Below are 25,288 nucleotides of genomic sequence, written 5' to 3'. Positions count from 1 at the left end.
GCTGAAACCCCCAGCTCTTCCCTCCTGGAGTCCCAGCTCTGCACCCAGTGTGAGGCACTGGTTTAACAGAGGGCAGGTGCCCAGGGCAGGCTCTGATGGCCAGGCTGGGCTGAGCCAAGAGCTGCTGCTCCCTCCCCTGGGGCACAGCACGCTCCAGAGCTCTCCCAGGGCAGCTGGTCCCAGTGCCCAGGGCATGCACACACTGCTGGGGCACGCAGGAAAAGCCTTGGGGACGGGCAGAACTCCAGCAGAGCTGCCCTGGGTGGATTTGTGCTGTATGCAGAAGTGATGGTGGATCCTTCCTGCCTCTGCCCGTGTCCTCAGTGGGAGAGGAGTCACTGAGCCCCAACAGCATCTTCCACTCATCCATTCCTCACAGGAACTCTCAGTTCCCAAGCTCACCCCAGACAGATCTGAGCTCTCCAACCACATTTGGGAGCTACTTCCCCTTGGAAAGCAAATCCTGTGCAGCAGAATCCTGTTCTACATGCAGGGCTCCCCCAGAACACAAGAGGAGCCTGAAGGAGAAGGTGTCACTTTGGCTGAGCACCAGGAGAGCTGCAGCCAGCACACCCAGCCCCTCCAGCACAGAGCTTACACACACACACACAGAGCTCTGCAGTTCTTTCAAAGAGTATATTAGAAGTAAATATTTACATCTATTGCAAATGTTTAATAGGCAACACGGGACTGAGAGCTCCCCTTGGGTAGGGAAGGACAGCACTGGCCAAACACTCACCTCCCCAGCTCCCTGCAGGTGGCAGCTGGATGGAAGCCCTTTCCTCTTCCAGGACAACCCACAGCAGGCTCCTCCTCTGCCCCAAGGTAAGAGCTTCCCACTCCCCTGATACTGGCTCTGGCTAGGCTGAAGGATGAGTGGGAAAAGGGCTGACATAGAAGGGAGGAAACTGCTTCTACTGGTGGGGCAAAGAGCACCCTCTGTGCCTTTGGGGTGGGAACAGACAGTGCTGTCCCAAAGGAAAAATCGAGGAGAGACCATGCTGGATTCTTGCCTCCTGCCTCTCGCCCTACAAGGGCAGGAGGGCACAACGCTGAGCACCTTTTTGCTGTCCTGTCTTCCCCAGGAGCCTGACCAGCATGAAGGAGAGGATTAGAAGGATTTATTGAGGATCAATTGCCGGTGCACAGCACACGTGGCATTCCTCACCCCTTATATGATCATGGGATGCTGGGGTAGGAACCAACAGCCCTACCCCACTGCTCCAGAAGCCAAAATCCCAATGGAAGCATCTAGTTCTGGCATCCTTAGAGAGTCACATTCCCAGCCCAGTCTGCCCCTCTGCAGCAGCCCACTCTCACAGAACTGGCAGGGCAGATGGGGTTTGTGCCTTTGCTGGCTTCCATTCCAGTCCTTGCCCTGCAGCCAGCACGGCAGCAGAAGGGCTCTGGTGAGCCTCTCCTCCTCCCATGCAGGCTCGAAGTCAGCTGGCAGAACCTGAAGTTCACAGAGCACCTCCTCTGGGCTCTGAGCACCAGCCACGGGAGGAGGAGATGCAGCTCCAAAGGCAGCAGTTCCCAGGCCCAGCTTCTGCCCTCCCAGTGGGGCTGTTCAGTGGTTCAGGAGAGGAAGGGAAGGGGAAGTGCAGGTGGCAGTAGCTAAACTGTTGTGTTTTGTCAAGGGGCACCTCTTACCCCTTAACTGAAGAGGGGAGGGTACCTGTGGTCCCTATTACTGTGAAGGGCAGCTCACAGTCCCCTGGGGATCAGGCACACATGGTAAGGAAAGCTCCAGGCCTCTCTGCAGGGGTGACAGTGACCTACAACGCCCAATATCTCTCCCAGCAGCAGCGGAGGTTTCTCAGTTATGGCTTTTTCTTTTTTTTTTTTTTTGCTTTTTCAAGATACAGAAAGAGCTTAGAGACATAACAAGTACAGCTCCCCCTGCATCCTCTGCTCAGAAACATCTGCCTCTGCCTCCTCCAAAAGCCACGCTGCTGGCTTCCAGCTCCAGCACAGCACTGCAGGACAGCCACAGGCTGCCAGGCCGGGGGTCACTACGCCAGGAGCCGGATGATGCCGTTGTCCGAGCCCAGCAGGAGGTGGCACTTTGTGGGCAGCACTGCCAGGCTGGTCAATGTACCCCGAAAGTTCTCTGAGCTCAGTTTGGTCGTGCTGGTGGGCAGGGCTGAGGACTCCAGCATGGAGTAGACCCCGATCTTGTTGGCCACGGTGCCGGTGACCACTTCGTTACCGTAGAGGTCGAACGCGTGGATGGGCTCAGAGGCAGATTTGTAGTGGTGCAAAGGTTTCTGCTCCAGCTCCTTCCAGACAGTCAGGGAATGATCTGAGGAGGAGCTGATCAGCACGTTGCCCTCTGCAGCCTGCAGGAGAGGAAAGGCCAGTGAACAGACACTTCTGTAAAAACTCACAATCTGGTGCTGCACATGAGAGCAGCAGGTGGCTGCCAGTGATCCAATGGTCACAGTGCAATCCCTCAGGACAGTCTGAGCTATTTCCAAGCAGTTGATGGTACTGAGCAAAGCCTTGGGTAGACACTGCAAGGTAAAGGATGCTCTGGTAGCTGGCAATCTCTTCCAAGAGATGGGCTGGGCCTCATCTCAAAAATACCCTGACACCCAACACAACTCATTCATCATCTGTTACTACTGCAGTGGGTACAGGGATTACCATGCAGTCTCCCTCTCCACTAAATCACCTGCCAAACTATTTTCCTTCTCAGAGGAAGGAACTGGGAGGCTCTCTCACAGTTGAAAATACTGCTGAGGGTAGGAGAAGCCTGGAGCTGCTTATTAGCAGAGCTAGTGAGAGGGTAAACAACCCACACTGCTGAACTTTGTTTAACCCACATTTGGGTCGAGGACACTGGAGACCCAACACTGCTCCCTGGGGTGGGTAAATATGGACAAGAGTTACTCATTAGAGCAACCCTCACGCAGGGAAGCCCAGAGCCCCGTGGAGAAAGCAACACATTTGCTCCTTCACAGAAGCCATGACTCCTCCCTGCCCCTGCTGCAGACCTGCCTGGCAAGCATTGAAACCCAACAGGGCTGAACTCTGGCAGCAGGAGTTGGACCAAGAACAGCTGGCAGCAGCACTAACCATGGGGCAGGAGAGCTTGAGCAGCCTCTTGGGGACACTGCAAGGGATGCAGCATACAAACCCTGAAGGAAGATTGCTCCACACAGCCTCAGAGCATCAATGAGGCCCCAGCCTGATCCCAGCTGAGCCTCTCACCTTGATCTGCAGGATGTCTCCCTCGTGGGCAGGCCAGCCCCGCATGATGAGCCCCGTCCTGGTGTCCAGCAGCACGATGAAGCCGGAGGAGAAGCCGGCCACGACGCTGCGGCCGCTCGGACTCACGGCCAGGCAGCGGATGAGCCCCGCGCTCACGCCACTGGCCAGGCGGAACTCGTGCTGCAACAGAGACACTCCAGCTGGGGGGTGAAGCTCAGGGGAGCTGGCATTTAAGGGACAAGCTGGTTTCTGTGGAGCCATCACAGCCGGCTTTGGGATCTGGGCTTTGGGCCAGCTGTGATCCCATCATTAAGCACAGGGCTGGAGGAAGGCGAGTCACAGCACCGCATCCCTACCTGTAGTCCCGGCTTCCTGTGGTCGATGAACCTCAGCACAGAGTCTGCACTGGCCACAGAGATGCTGTGATAGGGAGGTGGCATGGTGGTCACAGCTGTGATGGGGACTTTGCTGTCTAACTCATCAAAAGTCCGCAGAAGTTTGCCTGTGAAAGGATGACAGATATTATGGCAGGACAAGTCACACAGCAAATCTCTGCTTCCGTGCTGGTTTTTAACAGGAGCCATCCAAACTCAGCGCAACCCCTGCCTGTAAGGGCTGGACCAGTTCATTCCAGTTCCTCACCCTTTCCCTTCTTACCTGTGAACTGGTCCCAGATGTGCACGGTGCCATCACAGCTCACCACGTGCTGCGGTGCCTCCAGCTGGCTCACGTAGAACACAGACTTCTTGTGCTCGGCGTAGGTGAAGCGCGGTGGCACCTCGCTGGTGCCATCCCCGTAATTGTACAGCGGCCAAAGCCGCACCGTCTTGTCCTTGCTGCCACTCAGGAAGAAATCCTCGCTGCCCAGCGGCGCCACGCACTTGATGGCCCCGGAATGCCCTGAGAAACTCTGCAGCTTGATCTGGTGGAAGTGGAAGCGGGGGTCGTGCTGGCTCACCCCGATCTCGTACTGCCAGTAGGCCAGCCAGTTCCCACACAGCATGTGGGTGCTGCGGGGCAGGTCGCGCTTCAGGGCGCTCTCCTCGCTGCACGAGCTGGGAGCGAATCCATCGGTGCCAGCGCTGAGGCGGAGCAAGCCAAGACCCTCCCGCTGCGTGTCCACGGGCACCTGGATGCGGTTCCCCACCAGGACACTGCCAAAAGTGCCAGAGTGAGTGTCCTCCTGAGGGTTGGAGAAGGGTTCAGCTCCTCGAGGGTCTTGGTCTGAGCCCACCACACTCGGTGTTTGTTCCAGGCCGACGGCCTGCAGGTTCTGGGGATTCACGTTCTCCAGGTGGAGGCTGGCCAGCTTCTCAACCAGAGAGTGGTTGGGCACAACCGTGCGGATAACGTCACCTGAGGAGACACAGACAATGCGGCTGCAAGGGAAGCAATGTCCCCATCGTCATCATCCCCCTCCATACACAGGGATGTGGGCACAGCATCCCCCAAGTCGGCGACATCTGCTCCCAGCCTGAAGTCCAGTGGGCTCCCAACCCAAGAATCAGCCCAAGCCATGCTTTAGAAGCTGTGGGTTTCCCCCAGCAGCCCTGTGAGCAGTGATTGCCCTGGAGTTCAGACCCAGCACAGCATGCCCACATCACAGAGCTCCCTCACAGACCCCTGGAGCTGGTGGCCAAGGCATACCCAGCAAACAGGAGAAGGGGATGTAGGTGATGTAGGCCATCTCGGGGTTGAACACCTTCTGTAACTCCACCAGCACAGATGGATCCAGGGCCAGCAGCTTCCCATCTGAAAGGGGCACCTCCATCACTGGCATCTCACAGCTGCTCAGCGACTCTGCTGTCAACCCCTGGACAAGAAAAGCAAGGTCAGATAAACCCCAAGATGAGATGCTCTTACACACAAACACAGTATTGTGTATAGTATAGGTGTATGCCCAGCACATTCCCACATCTGGGGAAGTGCAGAAGGAGACCTCTCCCACACCACTGACCTGGTTCTGCAGCTCCTGCAGCAGCGAGAATGCCCCAAAGAAGTTCCTCACTGTGTCACTCAGGTGTTGCTGCACCATCTCCTGCCCAATCCGCAGGCAGATCAAGGCAATGAGGCTGATTGTCTTCACACACAGGACAACACGGGCCTGGGCTCCGCTGGGGAAACTGCAGAGGACATCCATGACCAGCCTGCCCTCCACAGATCCCTTTTTCCATCCTCTGCTCATGCTTCCTGCCTTTGGTGTGTTATCAGGATGCTTTCAGCACTCTACCAGTGCAAGGAGATGCACATCAGAGCAGAAACACCCCCCAGCCCTGGCAGCATTAATGCCCCCACAAAACCATTCCCAAATCCCGGATTTTGCGCCGATCCTGCAGCGCTTACCCGACAGCTGGCGAAGTGAGGAAGCCCAGCACTGGGAGCAGCACCTCCTGACTGATTTTGGGGAGGATGTCCATCAGTGTGGTGTCAGAGAGACACACCACGATCTTCTGTGTCAGCGTCACGGCAGCCAGGAGCCCGGCCTCCTTCCGGCTGTTCAGCCGGACGCCGCCGGAGCCAGCGCCGGGTGCAACCTGTGAGAGGGACTCCTTCAGAGCCAGGGCCACCTCCTCTCCAGCAGGACACAGCAAAGGTGACCCCGGGGTCACCTGTGCTCAGCCTCAAACCCAGCACAGCACTGCTGGTCACAGCTTCTGGAAGAGGAACCTGAGCGCTGGATCGCAACAGCAAAACGTGGCTGGCACTCAAGGGACGAGCACAAAAACTGACAGGCACCTACCAGCACAAGAGATGAGCTTGCAGAAAATGGGCAATGACACCCCTAAGCTCACAGATTTCCTCTGCAGAGCACAACATCCCCACAAGCAGGAAGCTCAGTGGCAAGACCAACAATGCCACACTGGCCTAAACCACCCTGGACACCCCAGAACATCATTTACCAGCACAGAAAGAGGGGAAACTCTTACATATGCACAATTTAAAAGCAAAAATCAGGGTCTTCATCCCATAGTCTGCAGAGGAACAATCCTTGCATGAAATATCCAAGCACAAATTATGGGCAAACCCACTGCTGACTTCTAGAAATCAAGCTTCTAATAATTTCATGGGGCAGAACTGCACATCCTTTTTCTGCTGACAATGTACTGCTGCTGTTATGGCAGTGCCAAAGAGTTAATAACATCAGCAGCAACACTAAAATATTTCTTTCTACATTGTCCTATTTCCTAACTCCTAGACAAATCAAACACCCAAGAAAAGAGAGCCAGTAACAAAACCCACAGACAATTCCCAGTTCCTGCTATATTTCTTGTACACCTGCCATCTTCCAGCTCATCACAGAGGCTCTTCCTCTCACAATATAGCCACCCTGCCAAATCCTGCAAGAAGGATTGACTTTATCCTATTTGTGACCCGCCGGTTCCACTGCTCCAGTATCAGGTTGCCAAATGCTGTTTCACAGGGGTATTAATCCCCTCTGTGCCCCCAAGCAATGAGCTTAGGAAAGCATAGCAGAACAGCTGGAGCTATGATTGCAACTGGGTGGAGAATGATTTTTGCTGAAAAATGGGATTTTTTCCCCTGAAAAATCTCCCCTTCAACACTGGAAAAACTGACAATGCCTTTTTGTTTTCCTTAAATGAACAGCTGTGGCCTCTTTTCCTCTATGTTTAAATTATCAGAAAGCTACTGAAGTTTTCCATTTAAACGAGACTCCATAACCAAAGTGTTTACAACCACTAAAGGGGGAGCAATATGAAAAATAAGCCTGTTTAAAACATTCAAACTCTTTTTCTTTTTAATGAAAAAATAAGATTTTCAACCAGCTGCATTATACATTTCCTTTTTGCTATGAACTTCAAGCTGAGAAGTTGGTGAGCCTTGCCAGTGCTTTTTATTCAGTTGAAAACCCCTTGGTCTCCCCCCAGTTCAGCCCTATCTATCCACACAGACCTCTGTGAACACTCACTCCAGCAATCTCACAGCAGCACAAGCTGCTCCTCCTGCCTGTTGTCACAACCCCACCCTTGTGCCAGCTCTGTTTGGCCACAGAAAAGCAGAATAAATGCTTTTTCTCTGCTTTCACAAGGTCTGACAGGGAAAGAGGGGTATGAACACAGCCGTGTGTTTTGCTGGGAGCAGTCTGGAGCTCGTGGCAGGAGGTGAAAGTGCCTCTCCTGCCCTTCTCAGCCCACACTGGCCCAGACAGAGCCCAGCCAAGCTCAGTTTTTATGTAAGAGGCTCCTGGTGAGGCTGGATTATTTTTTTTACATCATCCCTTTGTGCTTGGACACAACTCTTGCCCCAAGAGAGAGGAGAAAAAGGCAATACTGACCAGGTAGCTGATGTAGGGCAGGTACTGGTAGGTGAGGACAGGCTCTCCATACAAATATGCCACGTGCACAAGGCAGGCCAGCACTGGCTTGGACACCTGATCTCCCAGCACAGGTCGCTTCTGGTAGATATTTCCTGTGCTCAGAGGACTGTTCTCATCGCTGCTGGGTACAAACTGCTGCCTGGTCGGGCCTGCCCAGAGAACAACGCTTCATGAGCTGCAGCAGCAGCCACACCCAAGCAGACAGATTGGGGGCAGAGCCCACCCTGGACCCAGGGGAGAGGCATTACCAACGTAGCAGGACGTGAGCAGCCGGAGCAGGTTCCTGGCGATGAAGCGGGACGTGACGGTCGGGCCCAGCTTGGCTGAGAGCCACCTCACCATCTTACAGGCTGTGTCTGCAAAACAACAGCAGTCCCAAGGACAGCGCCCAGCACGGCACAGATCAGCTAATCTGACAGCCCAGCAGTCCCTGCTGCCCCAACCCTGACTCTCAGAGCCACATGCAGTCCTGGCTTCTTACCCTGGCTTCATCACTGTCCCCAAGTGGGACCACAAACACCCCCAAACTTGGACCTGCTTCCCCCGAGGCTCTGCCCAACAGCCAGGGTCTTACCCAGCAGTATGGTCTGCTCTTTGTCATCAGAGTGATCTGGCAGCTCCTCTCCCTCCCCATCCTCTGGCTCGCTGCTGTCATCAGCCAGGGTGACATCCACAGAGGCCCCAGCAGCATCCACGACCACCGTCAGCTCCGCGTCGACCACCGCGTCCTCGTGCTCATCTTCCTCGTGCTCCTCTTCCTCCTCCTCCTCCTCCTCCTCGCTCTGCTTCAGGTCCTGGCTGCTGTCCATCGACTTCAAGCTGCTCTTGTCCTTCTGGGAGTCCCCATCTGCAGGTCTGTCCTCGCCCAGGGACACCTCGCTGGCGCTGCTCTTGTCACTCAGCCGGCCGAGGCTGAGCGACTCCTGCTCCTGGGGTTGCAGGGATTCCCCAACGTAGAGGCCACTCTGGAAGTCCTCACCCTCAGGCAGGTAGGCCTGGTCGTGGAAGCTGACCCCAGAGGTGTAGTCCAGCAGGTCAAGCGCAGCAGAGCTGTGCTCCACGTCCATCTTGATCTCCTCCCCAAACACACACGAGACCGGGCTCTCCCCTCCGCTCTCATCATCCTCAGCGGTGCCCAGGAAGGATTTGCTCTCCTCGCGCGAGCTCTCGATGCCCACGAGGATCTGCAGGATGTGGGGCAGCAGGTTCAGGAGGAAGGGCTGCAGCCCCAGGCGCACGATCAGCTGGGCCACAAAGCAGTCTGTGTACAGGTAGAACCGGCCATGGCGGGAGCAGGGCATCTCGTAGGCTCCGATCAGCGGTTTCAGCAGGTATTTGTTGGCATTCTTGGGCCCCAGGGATTTAGCTATGGGTTCAAAGAGGTACCACGCTGCGTAGACAGCGGTGTTTTCCTCAGACATCAGAGATAATATGAAAGGCAGAAGTATCTCCAGGCCCTCGGGAGTGATTTCAGAAAGGATCCCCTCCAGCTGCTGCCACAGCTGGAAAACAAGCTCCCTGCCTTGCCCTTCATCCTCGATTTTCTTTGCCTGATAGGTGAAAATGAACTTGTGCAGAGCTGGGAAGTACGTGGGGAAGGGGACAATGGAGCTGAAGGGGCTGAGGAGCTGCGTGGGACAGGGTGGGGGGAGGCCCTGGGAGATGGGTTCGTATTCAAACAGCTGCACTGCGCCCTTGCCCAGCCTGCTCTTCAGCAGCTTCTCCACGGGCACGCTCAGCTGCAGCAGGACGTGCAGCACGTGCTGCAGCGGGGCCGGGATCTCCTTGGGATGGTAACGGCAGAGGTTCCTCACCATCAGGAACCGCTCCGACAGCGACGCATCGGGCTTCGAAGGACGAAGCCTCGGTGCAAATACAATCTCAGCTACCAGGATGCCCAGAGCTTGCATGTCCCTCTGGAAGAGGTCTGAGAGACTCAAGGGTGGCTCTTCCCACAGCTGCTCCATCAGCTGCATCTCACTGCTTAAGCCTTTAACCAAGAAATTGTCCAATTTCTCCAGTTCCTCCAGGGCCTGGAGCGGGTTGAAGCCTTCAGGAAGCGTGATCTTCACGTCGAGCTGATCCACAGCCCCTGCCTTGCTCCGACGAAGAGGTCGGACCCCTGAGGATTTGCTGTCGGTGACATAAGCAGGGAGGGTGGAGGGCTGTGCTGGAGGCACAGTAGCACAGGGCTGGTCAGGGGCTCTCCCAGGCGCAGAAATGGAATCCAGGGCTTCTGTGCCTTGCTCCAAATCATCCTCACCAGCGATGGGTTTCTCCCCAGACCAGGTGGTTTCACTGGGAGTAGCCTCCAGGACCAGCCCGTTGACCGCATCCGTCACCTGGCCTTGGATGTCCTCCAAAACCACGGTCTCCCGGATGTTCTGGAGCAGAGGCCGGGCAATGGCTGGAGCTTCAGCAGGAGTGTAGGCAGGTCCCACCATGCGCCTGGGATGGGGCTGGTCAAAGAGCTGCACCACCCCGTAGGTCGTCAGGTGCGTGTGGTTGTCAACCAAGTGGAGACAGACGTTCTTCTCCTTGACTGCATCCTTCCCCAGCAGCTTGTAGCCAAACGTGAGGTCAATCCAGTGGTGCAGGTCCTGGGAGACCTCCCGGCTCTCCAGCAGCATGCGGTGAACTTCGATGAACTCCTCGTAGGAGCTGCACCACGACGGCACATCCAGGTCGGGCATGTCCGGGTGGATGGAGCGGAAGATGGAGGGGTCTGTGTAAAACTCTGGGATGCACTCATCAGGTGTCCAGCTCTGCATGCGCTCCATGCTGGCTGGGTACTCGTTGGGCTCCCACTGGGACCTCACGTGGCAGCACAGCACTGCCTTGGGTGTCCTGCGGGCCGTGTACACGTAGTAGGTGATGTCCGAGAGCACGTCCGAGATGTGATGGGGCACGTGGAGCTGCTCCCCGCTCGAGCCCCCCGCAACAAACGCCTGCTTGGTCATCTCGTAGGTGAAGTCCAGCTGTTTGTCCCCCTTGTTGAGACGGAACTTGGATTTCCTCAGGTCCCTGAACTTGCCATTTTTGGTAGTGAAGTCCACCACCCACGGAAGAACCGGGTGGTAATTGGGGTCTCCCATTCTCCTCCCAGCCAAGCTGTTCAGACGCATAAGGTAGTCAAAGTTGCTGACCTGCCCATGCACCCACTGCAACACCAGGTCTCGGAGGTCCTTCTGGCAGGCACCGCATGTCACCTCCTGCCTTTGCACACAGCTTTGCTCGCTCTCTCGGTCCAGACCACCCTTCAGATTCTCCTCCTCCTCCCCTGGTCCCTCGTACCCTCTGAAGTTCACACGCAGCCGGCTGCACAGCTTCTCATCCACAGCCACGTCCCGAAGGGAGAAATCTCCACAAGCCAGACCCGCCTGGTGACAAGCCCTCATGGCCTGCAGCACGTGGAAGAGGAGGAAGAGGATCTTGGCGTGGCTGTTGGTGAGCTTGGCCGGGCTGAAGGTCACAACGTCGTGCAGGCAGTACTGCACGTAGGGGTAAACGACGTACAGCATGTCGGCCGACTCCAGCAGCGCCTCAGCCTGCAGCACGTTGGGGCACGAGGGCACCCCTTTGGCCACGCTCTCCTTGGCTGGGGACGTGCCAGCCACGTTCCTGCCCACCTGGAGGACGGGGCAGCCGTAGGCTCTGTGCAGGGCAGCCCTCAGCGCGTCCAGCGCCGGCACCGTGGGCGGCGCGTCCGGGCGCCGGTAGGGCCGCGCGTACAGCCCGTGCGCCCGGCCCCACAGGTTGCGGTAGTTGTGGGTGGCCACGCTCTGCATGAAGCCGTGCAGGGTGTCCCCGGTGCCGCCGCGGCGCTGCTCAGGGGGCTGTGCCCGCAGCGGGTACGCCAGCCGCGCCTTCCGCAGCCCGTGGATCTCCACCCGCGTCCAGCCCGCCGGGAGTTTCTGCACCGAGTGCTGCAGGAACGTCCTGACCTCCACCTCGCTCAGCCCCTCGGGCCGCGGGCAGGCCGCCGGCAGCACGCGGCGCTCCTTGAGGCTCTGCAGCCATTTGGCCGGCACGAAGGCGGTGACGTGGGTCCTCTCGGGGGCCAGCTGCCGGCGGTCGATGTTCAGGTCCTTCTCCACGCTCTGCAGGAAGCCTTCCATGCTGGGTTCTGCTGGGAGAAAGGTGGTCCAGACAGCCTGTGAGTGAGCAGAGCGTGGAACCACCCTGCCCGCCCCAGTGAGCGGTGAGTCTCACTTCCCCATCAGCATTTGGGTGAAAAAAAAAAGAAGGTGACTTTAGGAGCTTGGTTGCTGTGCGTGTGTGTGGGGGATGAGATGGGACCAGCCCTGGTTGTGAGGGACAAGGTGGGACCTCTGCAGCCAGGCAGGGTGACACAGTGGGGCTCCCACAGCCCCTGGCAGGGGACACGATGGGGACAGGCATGTCCAAGTGCTGGGGGAAGGGACATTATAGGGCCTCCGCAGGCCCAGGGCTGCTGGGGGGGACACATAATGGAACATCCACAGCCAGGGCGTGGAATGTGATGGCACCTGCTCAGGCCTGCGCTGGAGGGACACGATGGAGCATTCACAGCCCCCAGGACTGGAAAGGACCATGATGGGATATGGAGGGGGACATCTGCAGCCGCAGAGATGACGGTGGGGACACAACAGCACCTCCGCAGTTGGAGGGGATACACCTCCAGCATAACGCCCCTATTGGGGACACAAAGGGACCAGAGAGGAGCCAGGGGAGCGACCCAAGGATGCTCACAGCGTGGAGCAGGGACCCAGAACCGAGCCCGTGTTGGGAACACAAAGGGACCTCTGCAGGGCCCGGAGAGGGGCCAGGGGAGCGACCCAAGGATGCTCACAGCGCGGAGCACGGACCCAGCACCGAGCCACGGCCACGGCCGCTCAGGCGGCCCCGGCCCCTCGGGCCCTCGCTCCCGGCGTGGGGACCGCAGAGCCGTGCCGAGCCCCGCGGGCCGCCCCGGGGAGCCCTCATCCCCCCGTGCGGTCCCTCACCGCCCCGGCGGCCCCGCGTTACCTGGCGGCGGCGGCTCAGCCGCGGCGGGCGGCGGCGAGGGCGGCCCCGGCCATGCCGGTCAGGTGACGGCGGTCACATGCGGCCGCCGCGCCGCCATGTGCGCGGGGGGGCCGGGCCGGGCCGCGCTCCCCGCCGGGGCCGGGCCGCGCTCCCTCCAGCGGCCGGGGCGCGGGCACCGGCGCGGCGTGACGTCACAGCGACGTCACAGCGACGTCAGAGCCGCCCCGGGCTGTCAGCTGGAGCACGGCCGAGCCGCCCTGACCAGGCAGCCGGTCTTAAAGGGGTCCTCACCCGCCGGCGGCAGGTGAGTGCCCGGGGCGGCGGGGCCGTTCCAGCCCCGCCTTCTGCCCCGCGAGGCACCGCACGCTACGGGAGCTGCCCGGTCCCGCTGCCCGTGAGCCGAACCGGGTCCTCCCGCCTCCGCCCGGGTACTGCCGGACCTCCGGTGAGACGGGACCCACGGGGCACACGGTCACGACATCCACGGGCGGCCGGACCGCGCGCGGCCCCTTTAAGAGTGCCGGGTCTCCCGCCGGGCAGCGCCGCATGGCGCGGCGGCGCGTGGGAGTCACGTGGGTGGGACGTGGCGGCCGCCGATTGGCCGCCCGGCCCTGGCCCGCTGCAATCAGCTGTTACTGGGACGAAGGGCAGGAAACGGCCTTAAAGGGGCAGCGCGCCTCAGAACCGCGCCCCGCGGGGCGGGAGCGGCAGCGCCGGGAGTGCCGGCGGGGCAGCGGGTGAGCGCTTCTGGCTGGGCCAGGCCGGCGCTGCGCTCTCCCCCGCCGGCACCCGCGGCGGGCGCGGCCCCTTTAAAGAAGTTGTCCAGTCATCGCACGGCGCTGCCAAGTCATCGGGGTCAGCCGAGTTCTCGCGGCCACGCCCCCGGCGCGCGCCCATTGGTGCGCGCGGCGAGCGCTCACTTCTGATTGGCCGAGGACTTAGAGCAACTTCTCGGAATCGGGGCTGTGTCACCAGCCCCGGCACAGGGAGGCGCCGCCCGAGGGCGAGTGGGGGCGGCCGGGCTGTGCCCGCGGCAGCGCCACGCCCCGCCCGGGGCCCGCGGAAGGGTCGAGCACCTTCGGAGCCGCCCTGCCCCCGCCGCCCCTTCACCCGCTTGAAAATGCCAACTCACAGCACGCGGGGCACGCCGGGAGCGCCGCGCCGCACTACAACTCCCGGCGTGCCCCGCGGCGGGGTGGCCCCGTCCGTTCCCAAGGCAACCGCCGCCCGGCCGGGAGGGAGCCAAGCGCTCCCCCGGGAGGGGTGGGCGGGGCAGAGCGCCGGCTCTGCCTCCCCATTGGCTGAGCCGTGGGTCGCGCCGGGCGGCCATTGGCGGGAGCGGGTGGCAATCGGGGCGCGGGGGCGGGCGCGGCGCGCGCCGGCGGTGCCGGCCGGCGATTGGCCGGGGGCGGGCCGGGGGGCGGGGCCGGGGGCGGCTGCGTCATGACTCCGCCAGCTGATCCGGGACGGAGCCGGCGCGCGGCGGGGGGAGGCGGCGGCACCGGCACCGGGCACGGCCGGGCGGCACCGGCGGGGCGGCGGCGCCGGGCCGAGCCGAGCCGAGCCGAACCCAGCCGAGCCGCGCAGGTGGGTCCGCCGGTACCGCGCTGCGTCGGGCGGTTCGCGTGGCGGAGCCCCGCGCGGCGCCCTCGGTGCTGCGGGGCTCGAGGGGCCCCGCCGTGCCCCGTTAAGGGAAGGTCACCTTTCCCCGGGGCAGGGCGGCCGCGGGGGGCGCGGCGCGGGGCGTCCTTCGCCGGGCTCCGCGGCGCCGCCCGGGCCGGGCGGCCTCGCCCCCGGTGTCGGCGGGGCGGGGAGGGGGGGCTGGGGCCGCGGGCCGAGCGCGGCTCCCGCACCGGGGGATCCCGGTGGGGCGGGCGGGGCGGCGGCCGCGGCCTCCCCGCGACGGGCGGTGGCCGCCCCGGGGTGACCTTCACTCCGGGAGCGGGCTGGGCAGACTTTGACCCGCGGCCGCTCCCCGCCGCGGGCACGGAGCGGAGCATCCCGGGCGGCGGAGGGCCGGGAGGGCGGCGGGGTGTCCCGGAGGAGTGCAGGGAGCGGCTTTGCCGTGGAGCGGCGTGGGGGGAGCTGCCTCCGTTAGGGGGGAGGGGGGAGTTGGTTTTACCGAGAGGAGAGACACTGGGGGAGGGGGGGTGACCCGGTTATACCGGGAGAGGGGCACCGGCTGGGGGCACGGCGTTCTTTACTAGCGGGGTGAGCTCCCACCGGGGCCCTTCCCAGAGCCGCTGGGGTCTGTCGGTGCTGAGAAGGGCTGGCTGGGAGCCCTGTTACCGACAGAGCCCCCCTCGTCGGTTCCCGGTACCGGCGGGGCCCCCGGTGCCGGCGGGGCCGGTGACTTCAGCGGCGGGTGCTGATTCACGGGCCGGCGGGGGTGGAGCAGGGCCGGGACCAGCTCGCTGGAATCCGGACCAGATGTACCCGGCACGCCAGGAATGCTCGGCATCCCCGCCGGGCCCCGCCGCCGCCGCTGCGCCCCGGCCACCGGCCCCGCACCGAAAGCCCCGCGGCACCCACCGGGGCCGGCCGGGGTCCGCAGTGCCTGTGGGGTGTCGCTGGTGGGAGGATGCTGTGGTGGCCCCCGGGGGTTTTTTTCCGTGTTTCCCGTTGCTCTCTGTCCCCCACCGTGCCCGGTTTCCCGGGAGGTTCCCAAAACTCCCTAGCAGCGCTGGGTGTTGTAGAAAAGGGATTTTTTCCCGGGTCAAGGGGGAAGCAGTGGGGTCCAACACCAGCCCTGGGGTTGGCGTGCTCACCCTCCAACAAAACGACACCGGAGGGGGCTGAGCTGCCCGAAATTCCCCCGCCGGTAGCTCGGCAGCAGCCGCCTGACAAAGTGTCTTCCCCTGGCTCCCGTCCAGGTGGGACCCTGCCAGCGCTGATGGATGCCCGAGGTGAGCCCTGGGAACGCCGTGACCCCCACCTGCAGTGGCCTCCCTGCCGCGGCCACCAGGCCCTGTCAGAATAGCTAGCCTTATCTTTTATTTTCCAGCAGAAATGGCCTTGGATTTCCCTGCCTGTTCCTCCTAGGTTTAGGGCTGGCTGCAGGTGCTGGAGCTCACGCACAACCTGCTTTGGGAGGAATGGGGAGAGTTGAGGTTGGAGCTGCCTCTGGATTTCCTTGGATGAGGGGGATGTCCCTTGGGGGAGGACAGAGCAATAGGTCAGCGTTGTGAGGAGGGAGAGAAGCTGCTGTGGGTGACAGCTCAGCTCAGCACAGTTCAATCCTGGCTCTGAAACGTGTGTTCCCTCCCCAGGTGCTGCCGTGCCACCCTGCTCCTGGCTAACCAGCACCAGTTCTTCAGTGGCAAGCTTTATGTCCTTCTCCAGTAGCTAAAGCTGCCAGTTGAAGAACTGTTGAATGTAGCCACTCTCTTCTCGTCACTGGGACCTTGGATGCCAGCCAGAGCCGTGCCATGAGCCACTCTGCAGAGTCCCGTGGATTGGAGGGCTGAGGATGAGTCTGACCAGGATGAAGAAAGTCTCCTCGGAGCCTCCAGACAGAGCCTTGGCTGGAGGATTGTAGAGGCAGCCGTGCCAGAAGGGATGCCAAACTCTGTCTCCCCCTCAGTGGGGTGGCACCGAGCTGGGAGGAGGCTGAAAGAAGCATTAAACGTTGTTTTCCTCATCTGCTCAGTTTTAGGAAGTTTGTTGCCCGTGGGTTGCCTGGATCAGGTGGGAGGACGGTGGGGGCTGCACACCCTGGAGGGGGGCACAGCACCAGAGCCGTGTCCCCGGTGGTGCCGCTCCGGGGTCTGCGGTTCAGGCTTGATCCTTCAGGCTGGGCGTAGCCCACAGCTCTGCCCTGCTGCCGAGCTCGGGAGCTGCATTTTCCTGCAGCATGGCAGCAGCGGGATGGAGCCCGGGGCTGGCTGCACACCCACGCTGCCCGCTGCGGGTCGGGCTGGGCGCGGTGGGGCCGGGCCACCGGGCCAGGGTGACTCAGGGCCGAGTCACACACGGCTGTTCCCGAGCCTCTGGCCCTGGGAGGCCACGCTGCAGTGCCAGGGTTCCAGGTATTTTGGAGCTTGCAGCACTCAGAGAGGCCGTGGTGAACTTTATCGGGATCTTCTCTGCTCCACGTTCTGGCTCGTTGGTGAGCAGAAGCAGAAGGCTGCTCTGGGAGGAATTTGGAAGCTGCTCTCCAGGGCTGGAGGAGCCCCTGCCTTGCACTGAGTGAGAGGGGAGCTCCACAGGCTCAGCAAGGGCTCCAGGGAGCCTCTGCTCACCAGGCTTTGCCACAGGAGTGCCAGGATCAGCAGCTCCCAGGCTGCCTCGGTGAATGGGAAGCAGGGGAGTGTCCAGGCACTGCTGCTCAGAGCCTGCCAGCAAGAGCACAGCTCATCCCAGCTCCGAGGGCGGGCAGGGAGGAACAGCCCTGTGCTGAAATGTCTGCACAATCTCAACTTAATCTGCCTGCCCAGGCTCCAGCTGCCCAAGGCAGGGCTGCTCCCAAACTTTGGCACCCAGCAAAGCACAGAAAATGGCCTGGTCTATTAAGTGGTAGAAGTAGAATAAATCTCTTGTCCTGGGGTCTTTCCTTCTTACTTAAAGCTGCTGTGCTTGGTGTGTTCTTGCTGATGGTTACAAGAAGCTGAGTTTCTTTGGGGTGGTTGTCACCCAGAGGGGGTGGGACTGCTGAACACCCTTGGATCAGTGCCTCCAGCTTGAGGCAGAGCCTGTCTCTTCCACCACAGCTGCCCTGCTGCAAGTCCATGCAGAGCACCTGGCACCTGCTCAGTGCCCAACGCATCCTGGAGTGCATGGAGGGGCAGAAAGTCACGGTGGGGGAGTGGAGAGAGCCTGGGGACAGGGAGGAGGAACTCCTGGGCCACGCTCCCCCTCCTCTGCAGCACAGATTGATCTGTATGAGAGTTGTGTGCTTCCCAAATCTACACCTTCCCTGCCGTGGAGGAACAACCTGTGCTGCTGGAACCCAGCTTTGTCCTGGGTAAAAGGTGTCCCTTTCAGATCAGAGAGTTGCCCTGAGCAGAAGCACCAAACCTGTGAGGTCGGGAAATGTAAAACATTGTATTTCAGGTCAAATTCACGTGCGAGGTGGACAGAGGTTTGGGTGTTTGGCACAAAACCAGCACTGCAGTCTCTCACCTGCTGAGCAGAGGGCTCAGGCTCTGGCTGTCCTGCCCTTCATGTCAAACCAGAGGGGGTTTGGGCTGTCACCGAGTGTCCCTGTGGGAACTTGCCTGGCTCCTGGGACTTACCCTTCCTCCTGCACAGCCGCACGTGACTGGTGAGTAAGTGCAAGGTTTCCTGTAAGAAAGCACAGCCTGGCTGTGCAAAAATCTAGTAACTCTTTCCTCTAGCATCTGGCCACCTCCTCCAAGCATCCAGCATGCAGGGACACAGCAGGAAGGACTGGATCTGGGGTTTCTCTGCCAGAGGCTGCCTGCTCACTGCTGCAGCTAATGTGATATTCGAGACAGCAGTGACAGTGCCAGCAGGTGCTGCTGGCTCAGAGGCTGGGTGGCATCCCTCTGTCCTTAGGGGCAGGGTATTCTGTACAAGTTCCTGCACACAGCCCACCTCGTTCCCAGCTGGGAGAGCAGCTTGTCTGGGTCACAGCTCCCCTCGCTGGGAAAATGTGTTTTTGCAAAGGAGAAGGTCAGCGTGACCGGTGTGCTAAATGAGAGCTCCCTTCCAGCAGGGAAGGAGCAGGAGGAGCTGGTGCATCTCTGGTTGGTGTATCTGTGCATCTGTGGTGGCTGCTGGCAGCTCAGACCCTCAGCTGAGCCCCAGGCCGTGGGCATCCTCCTCTTGCCCAGCACAGCAGAACACCAGCTCTGCTGAGCTCTGCCCAGCACAAGTGGGCAGCCAAGGGCTGTCTGCAAACACAAAATGCAGGTGCTGGGTTCAGCTTTGCTGATGGTTTTATTGCTCCAGGGTGGGAGGATGTGGAGCTGTTGACACTTGGTTGTGAGCCCCTCACAAGGGCCATACATCAAACTTAGCTTTGTGCCAGCAAGGAGATGTTGCCAATGTCACAGGCCCTAAAAACAAGAGGTAGGTTGTTACAGTGAGCTCATGGGCACTCTGTGCCCCTTCCCCATTCCCTGTGACTCTGATCAGATAACCCTGGACCCTCCTTCCTGCCCCAATGGGGTTAGCAGAGAGCCAGGGAAGCCCACCCTGTCCAAAGTCTGTACAGACCCCTGACATTTCCTGTTCGTTCTCTTTTGCCCCACTCTCCACATGGACACCACGGAATAACGAGAACAAAACCAACATATTTTGGGGTAAGAGCCTCTTTTGGAAATCTTTGCCATCTCCTGATATTCCTCCCCTCACAGCCTGCTTACCTCTGAGCTAGCCTAGGATATTTTGGGGACTGTGCAAGGTGGGGGGAGAACATCAGTAGGTTGAGGATTTGCAGTGACTCCTTTTGGTTCTGTGTCTCTCAGGGGGCTCTGCTGACGTGGGGAACAGCACAGAGCCACCCACCAGCTCGGTCAGGATGTCACTTACTCTGCTTCTTCTTTGGAGATTTGTTTCCCCAAGTACAAAACTTCTGCAATCAGAGACACCATGGGGTCACAGTTCAGGCTGGCAGCTGCAGTCACATGGCCGTCCCTGGGATGGAAAGAGGAAGAATGGGGATCTCCTCAGGCTACACAGCTCAGCACAGCAGCATCCCCGTGGCACAGTGGCCAGGGAGCAGCTGCGTTTCAGAGGGCTCAGGGCAGGGTGGCCGGTGCTGCAGGATGCACAGGGACTCATGGCAGATTGCCTGGCACTGCTGGGAGCTGGGCACTGAGCCTGGGAGCAGAGGCAGAGATGTGTCCCAGGCTCTCTGCCCAGCTGGTGTCATCATTTGAGTTCATTCTCTCTTCCTTCCCTGCCCTGCTTTGGGTTTCCTCTGGTTCAGGACCCAGCAGCTGCCTTTAGTGCACAGCCAGGAGATGTGGGGTGTCTGCAGCTGTAAGAGAGAGGACTGTGCCCTGTTTCCTGCCCATGGATTCACTCACCTGATGTAAAAGATCAGGAATTTCTGTTGCTCCAGGCTGCCCTTCACAACAGTGTCCGTGTATCCCTTCCCACAGCCTGTGGGGGAGAGCCTGCTCAGGGAGCCCTGGCACAGCAGTTTGCACCCATCCCACCTCAGAGCCACTGTGCTGGGGACAGAGGGGACAGTGGTGGGGCTGGGACAGGGCTGGGGAGCAGACAGGAAGGCCCTGGACAAGCAGAACTGACTTTGAGCCTCTCCTTGCTTTGGAGAGAGAAGTTCTTCCTCTGTGACCTCTAACCCACTGGAGATCAGCAAAGAACAGCAGCTCTGGGTGGCCTCCAGGCTTCAAACTCACCATGGCAGCCAGTCCAGAGCTTGAGCTGCTTCAGGTGACCTCTGCAGCCACGGTGTGTTTACAGCCCCACACCCAGCTGGTGGGATGGAATTCCTCTGTTCCCCTCTCTGCCCTTTCCTACCTGCATAGCGGATGCTTTTCCCAAGCAACGTGGTCCAGAAGTAAGGAACAGTGTGCAGCTCCTTCCCTCTCCTCAGCATGTTCAAAGCAGCACAGTGACCTGGGAGGAACCAGCACGGAGAATATTTCTCTTGCAGGTCCTTAAAAATTATTCCCTGTGCCTCCTGCTGTCCCTTCTGTGCCATTCCCATCCCTGAGGGAGCTGGAAGGTGGCTGTCCCTCACCATGGGCCTCAGCCACTTGCTGGTGGTGGATGCTGGAGCTGTCCCCATCGAGCAGAGCTACTGGGAAGGTGACCACGTCCCCCGCAGCGAAGACGTTGGGGACGTTGGTTTGCATGTGCTAATGGGCAAAAGGCAATTAGTGCACTGATGAGAGGGAAGGGATGGGGTGGGAGCTCGGCTGGCACTCACCAGATTCACCAGGATGGCACCTTTGTCATCTCTGGCAATGGAGGTGCCCTGCAGAAACGCCGAGTTGGGGGCTGACCCTGCAGGGAGAGGAGCAGGGGTGACATGCAGCGAAGCTCTGCAGGGACAGGGAGGAAATTTGGCCTCACAGCTCCTGTTCCTGCTTGGAGCAGAGCACTTGGAGCAGTGACCTGTTCTTGGGCTGGTGCAGGGGCAGCAAAACCAGGGCCCAGGACTCTGCTAACACAGCAGGGACCTGTGGAGCTCAGCAAGAGCCAAAGGCACAGCGGGAGCAGCTCCTCTCCTCCTGCCAAGTGTGCTCAGGGGCTGCTGGCTTTCCCAGGTGTTTGGGGCCAAGAGGAAGGGCTGGATGATAACAGAGTGGGAAAGATAACAGCAGGGAATGGTGTCCTGGAAATGAGCTGTGATGCCCTGGGCTTGCTGGATGCTCTCCCCGTTCCCAAATCTGCCTCCCTGTCCCAGCTGGGGTCTCTTACCTATTCCCACCACTACCACATCTGCAGGCAGCTTCTCTCCGTTGGCAAGAACAGCCTCTGTGACCTAGGAAAGAAGGAAAGGTCATTAATAAAGAGTTAAAACCTCTGTCCTAATTCCCACAGCCTCCCTGCTGCTTTGCTTTTTGCTGTCTTCTTTCTTCCCCAGGTCTGGATCACCTTGTCCAACTAATGTGTGCTGCTGGGGATGTAAAAGGAAATCACATTGTCCCTGGGATGGGAACATTTACTGGTGCCCTTTGAGCCCAGAGCTGTGCTCAGTGAAAAGGAAGGGAGGGTCTAGACATGGGAGAGGAAAGCCTGATGCAGGCACTGGGTTATATCTCAATTTGGGCTCTTTTCCCCTAAAATTAGCAGCTGGGGGATCACAAAGGCACGACTGACCTTTCCATCCTTTCCTCTCAGCTCACGGATTTCTGTTTTCATGTGGAACTTCACCCCTTTATTTTGCAGCATCTGAAAAGGACTGGTTTGAGTATTCATTAGGAAATTCCAGGCTATAAAAACAGCTGTACCCAGCCAAAACCCAGGCAGGCAGCTCTGCTGCTGCTCCAGGCTGCAGGGAGATTCCATTTGTGTCCCTGGCTGCTGCAGGCAGCCTGGAAGCCTGGCTTTCCCCTGCAGTGCTGCTCAGGACTGCTGTGTGAGGTGGGCTTGGGGTGAAGAATTGATGTGTGGTGGGGGAAGATTGGAACCAGCCGTGTGTGCAGAGCTGGTGGGTGAGGACAGAGGCTGGGCATGCAGAGTTGTGACTCAGCACAGGGGCGAGGTTTCCTGGGCTGATGTGGATCCCGGGGCTGCTCGGATATCCGTGTGTTCTCCATGCTAGAAATCAGCCCCAGGTTTTCCTAACCTTCATGGCAACACCTCCAACCTGAGGGCCCAGGGCGTGCTGGAAAGGGAACTCCTCTCTTTCCACCACTGAGATGCTTCCAGCCTTGTCTGAGAGGAAGGCAGCCACCTCCATTCCTGCAAGGAAGAGGCATGCCCAAGGTGAGCCTGCTGCAAGCATCGACCTGCACCCTTGGAAACCTTCTCCCCTTCCAGGAGAACAAAGCTGAAGTGCTGCCAGTGCTGAACTGCTTTGCTGTGCATTTCTGGGCTGAGGTATTTAGCTCCCCCCCTCCCTCATTCTTTGTTCTCCTGGATATTAGGAGATGCAAAGAATAGCTCCTGGTTATGTCAAAAAAAACCAAAACCAAACAAACAACAAACTCCCTTTCTGTGCCTTAGCCCCTTTCTTTCCCAATTCTTCTGGACAATCCAGCTCTCTGGAGGACAGTGACCTTTTCATAAGGCACATTTCCCTCTGTCCATGTGCAGCAATTGTTTATAGCTCTCAAAGTTTCTGGCTATCAGAGGAAAGAATGAGTGTGTGCTGTGTAACACACACCCCCAGCAGCTCCAGGGAGGATCCCAGCCGGGTAGAAAAGGAACATCCCTTCCCTGAGGGCCTCCAGTTAATGTGCACACACAACAGAAGGGGGTTTGAAGGCTCTCACTGATAGTTTGACACCAGCACCAGCCTGGTACCTATGAATGAAGCTCCTACAATCACCAGATTCTTCCCAGTCGCCAGCTCCAAGATCTTGCTGGACTCCTCTGGGGTTTGGAGCGTGCATATGTTCTGCAGGTCTGCACCTGGGACTTTGAGGGACCCAGAGCTGGAAGAGAGAGAATCCAGATGCATTTCATGGTATAAATGAAACAAAAAGAAAGAGAAGGGAGCACAAACCCACAGCTGTGTCGTTCCATTCTGCCCTCCCCTCTCCCTTCCTACTTCCACCTCTACATCCCAGTGTTGTCCTGCCTGAGGTCCTGGGTGTGGCAAACACCTTGTGCACTCACTGGCTGCCTGTTGCAATGAGCAGCTGCTGGTACTTCTGAGAGGAGCCATCCATGAAATGAACCTTCTGCTTCTGGAAATCCACCCCCACTGCCTGCAGGAGAGAGGGGGCACAGAGCAGACAGGTTCCTCTGTCCTGCCTGGGTGCCTTCTTTCTGGGCACCCAGGTGAGGTGAGGGGTGCTGGGCTTCTCTCTCCCACTTCCCACAGGTCCATCCATGGATGCACAGGTGATGTTACACCCTCCCCATGGCAGGAACAGGATCACCCACGGAGAACCGAGCTCAGCTGCTCTGGTACCTCTTTCTCTGGCCAGAACTCTATGCCCCGAGCCTGGAGGAATTCAGGTTTCCTCAGGTAGACATCCTCAGCTTTCAAGTTCATTTCCTGGAAACACAACAAGAATATGAAATGAAGCGTTTCTTAGAGGCAGCAATTCTCCTGAAGTGTTTCTTGTGGAGTCAGTTTGTAAAAGAGGTGAATTTTACATTACTGAATCACAGCTCCCCACACTGCCCCATCACCTTGTGCCCACTTCAGAAAAACCACCAAACTTTAGTTGGAAGAACTCAATAAAAGGAGATAAAAACATCAACTCATGTTGACTCTGATCGGGGATTTTCTGGGAGGAAAAAGATGTTTTCTTGGAAATAACACCAGTATTCATTTTGGATGCCTCAGGAGTGCTGCCTGCCTTGCTCACTCCATCCCTCCTGGCCCTGAGCGTGGCCCATGCTCAGGCACAGTCCTGCCCCTGTCCCACACAGACCTTGCTCAGCTTGGACTTGTCATAGGGAACGTGTCTCTCATTGGTGGCCACGATGATCCTGCCTGTGAACCCCTCCTGGCGAAGAGTCTCTGCACACACCAGGGCAGCCACACCTGCAAGAGATGCTCAACTCAGCCCCCTGACACCTCACAGGGGAGGAGGAGGAGGAGGAGGAGGAGGTCAGTCCTCCCTGGAGAGGAGAGGGCAGAGCTCAGATCCCTTCACTGACCTCCCCCCAGCAGCAGCATCGTGTTCCTGTTGAGGAGGCACCTCCTGCTTGTGTCCTTCACCCTCAGGCTGCTTTCCAGGTCCTGCAAAAAAAAAAAAAAAAAAAAAAAAAATTGCAAAATGCTCCAGTCACACACAGCCCAAGACACTGCCTGTGCTCAGTGACAGCAGGTAGGGTCAGTACCTTCTTTTTTGCTGTAATGAACACCTTTCCATCCTCCACTGTGACCTGAAGAAGGGAAAGGAGAGGTTTTTTAAGTGCTGCATCCTGAGGCTGTGGTAGGAGCTCTCCTGGGAGATCCTGGTCCAGCGTGCCATCAGCCTCTGCCTCTGATCTTGGATGTCACATGATGCTGAGGAGCTCAGGAGCTTTTCTCCTCATCCTAAGAGCACTGAGGAAGAGCTGTAAATCCTCTTTTTCTTTCCAGAAGCGCTTCTGCTGGCTCTGAGGACTACTAGGATCTATGGCATCACCTTTGACCGAAAGGGCAGGGGAGTGTACATAATCCCAAAATCATCCCTTGTGTGGAAACTCTGAGTGACAGACCTGTGATCAGGGCAGGAGGCTTGGGAGACAGGATGAATGTGAGACCACCCAGATGGGAGGACAAGAAGTCACCTTAAAGCAGGAGATACAGTCCAGAGCAGGGTATTCCTCAATGTCTCCAGTCCTGATGTTAAAGCAGGCCCCGTGCCAGGGGCAACGCAGCCTCTCCCCTCTCAAGACCCCTGCAAGAGACCCCCCCCCCCAAGTTGGGCAGTGAGAACCACTCTCCTCAAAGTGGTTTTTTTCCCCCTGCCCCAGGCTGGGCTTACCTTTGCTGAGTGGGGCTCCGTAGTGGGGGCATTTGCTGCCTAGAGCACGGAATTCCCTCCTGTTCCTCACCAGCAGCACGGGGTAGCCAGCCACCATCACCTCCAGGAGCCTGGGGGAGAGGTGCAGAGGTGGCCCCAGAAGCACCAAAATCCCCAGCACCACCCCAGGCACTCACTGGCCATCCCCGACGTCGTCCTCCCTGCAGACCTCTTCGGTGATGGTGTCATCGCTGTCCATGCTGCTGGAGCTGGACACTGCCAGGCACTCAAAGGGTCCCAAATTTCTGATGAAGCACCAAAATGACCTTCAACTGGTGGAAAACACCCCTTTTTAAACATTCTGTCCAAACCCAACACCCATTCCTCTGCCTTCTTCTCGTCTGAATGAACCCGCTTCTCATTTCCAGCCCCGTGTCTCATTAAACTCAACTGAGCGAGCAGATGTGATAATGGCTCTTGTAAACAAATATACAATTATTTATGGGGAGTTGCTGCTGCCATAGCCCATGTCTCCCTCAAATTGGGTCTAAAGAGATGCTTCAGCCTCTCCAAAGCCTCTCCAACATTTGTGCAGAGATGTTATTCATGGTAATTGCCGTGAAAGCACTAATCCCCGCCCAAAACGCCTCCTGGGCTAGAAAACAGCCAACCCCCCTTGGTCCTTAGTGCTCTCCCTGCCTTAGCAGTCATTGAG

At 58.9% G+C, this 25,288-nt stretch overlaps 2 protein-coding genes and 1 long non-coding RNA gene across 4 annotated transcripts; 1 reads left to right on the top strand and 2 right to left on the bottom strand.

Moving 5' to 3' along the window:
• Positions 1-617: 617 nt before the first annotated feature.
• WDR81 (WD repeat domain 81) lies at positions 618-11,707 on the bottom strand. 2 transcript variants are annotated; one of them, XM_031506445.2, is made up of 10 exons: positions 8,127-11,707; positions 7,801-7,908; positions 7,511-7,701; positions 5,560-5,750; positions 5,174-5,339; positions 4,864-5,029; positions 3,874-4,572; positions 3,573-3,718; positions 3,217-3,396; positions 618-2,342 (listed from the first exon to the last, which is right to left on the bottom strand). In XM_031506445.2, the coding sequence occupies exons 1-10, from the start codon at positions 11,668-11,670 to the stop codon at positions 2,016-2,018; spliced, it is 5,718 nt and encodes a 1,905-aa protein (XP_031362305.2). In that variant the 5' UTR covers positions 11,671-11,707; the 3' UTR covers positions 618-2,015. The 2 variants fall into 2 exon arrangements, with proteins under 2 accessions (XP_031362305.2, XP_021406598.3); XM_021550923.3 differs by having other exon boundaries at positions 5,560-5,663; positions 8,127-11,326.
• A 2,374-nt stretch (positions 11,708-14,081) lies between these two features.
• LOC110482043 (uncharacterized) lies at positions 14,082-16,199 on the top strand. The gene is made up of 2 exons (XR_002467356.2): positions 14,082-14,146; positions 15,829-16,199. It is a non-coding gene; the product is annotated as an uncharacterized LOC110482043 (long non-coding RNA).
• A 2,251-nt stretch (positions 16,200-18,450) lies between these two features.
• On the bottom strand, positions 18,451-24,832 carry LOC110481964 (apoptosis-inducing factor 3). The gene is made up of 18 exons (XM_021550842.3): positions 24,771-24,832; positions 24,595-24,704; positions 24,398-24,507; positions 23,963-24,007; positions 23,780-23,861; positions 23,551-23,663; positions 23,082-23,168; positions 22,784-22,875; positions 22,469-22,599; positions 21,789-21,904; positions 21,320-21,391; positions 20,918-20,981; positions 20,424-20,500; positions 20,235-20,352; positions 20,012-20,110; positions 19,555-19,630; positions 19,055-19,159; positions 18,451-18,579 (listed from the first exon to the last, which is right to left on the bottom strand). Exons 1-18 carry the CDS (start codon positions 24,830-24,832, stop codon positions 18,537-18,539), a joined length of 1,602 nt encoding a protein of 533 aa, XP_021406517.3. The 3' UTR covers positions 18,451-18,536.
• Between the last annotated feature and the right edge of the window lie 456 nt (positions 24,833-25,288).

This window comes from Lonchura striata, chromosome 20 (assembly GCF_046129695.1).
Source record: "Lonchura striata isolate bLonStr1 chromosome 20, bLonStr1.mat, whole genome shotgun sequence".
Lineage (NCBI taxonomy): Eukaryota > Metazoa > Chordata > Aves > Passeriformes > Estrildidae > Lonchura > Lonchura striata.
The sequence above is the reverse complement of the archived record's forward strand: the minus strand, read 5'-3'. Positions and strand labels throughout refer to the sequence as shown.

What these genes read in the sequence shown, in the direction of transcription:
- WDR81 (XM_031506445.2), bottom strand. Translation starts at nt 11,670, where the DNA reads ATGGAAGGCTTCCTGCAGAGCGTGGAGAAGGACCTGAACATCGACCGC. An exon ending in AGAGCAGACCATACTGCTGG is followed by an intron (nt 7,909 to 8,126) that starts GTAAGACCCTGG and finishes GTTGTTTTGCAG; the next exon opens with ACACAGCCTGTAAGATGGTG. An exon ending in TGCAGGAGCTGCAGAACCAG is followed by an intron (nt 5,030 to 5,173) that starts GTCAGTGGTGTG and finishes TTTCTTGTCCAG; the next exon opens with GGGTTGACAGCAGAGTCGCT.
- LOC110481964 (XM_021550842.3), bottom strand. Translation starts at nt 24,832, where the DNA reads ATGGACAGCGATGACACCATCACCGAAGAGGTCTGCAGGGAGGACGAC. An exon ending in TGAGAGGAAAGGATGGAAAG is followed by an intron (nt 20,982 to 21,319) that starts GTCAGTCGTGCC and finishes CTTCTTTCCTAG; the next exon opens with GTCACAGAGGCTGTTCTTGC. An exon ending in TTCCTGATCTTTTACATCAG is followed by an intron (nt 19,160 to 19,554) that starts GTGAGTGAATCC and finishes TTTCCATCCCAG; the next exon opens with GGACGGCCATGTGACTGCAG.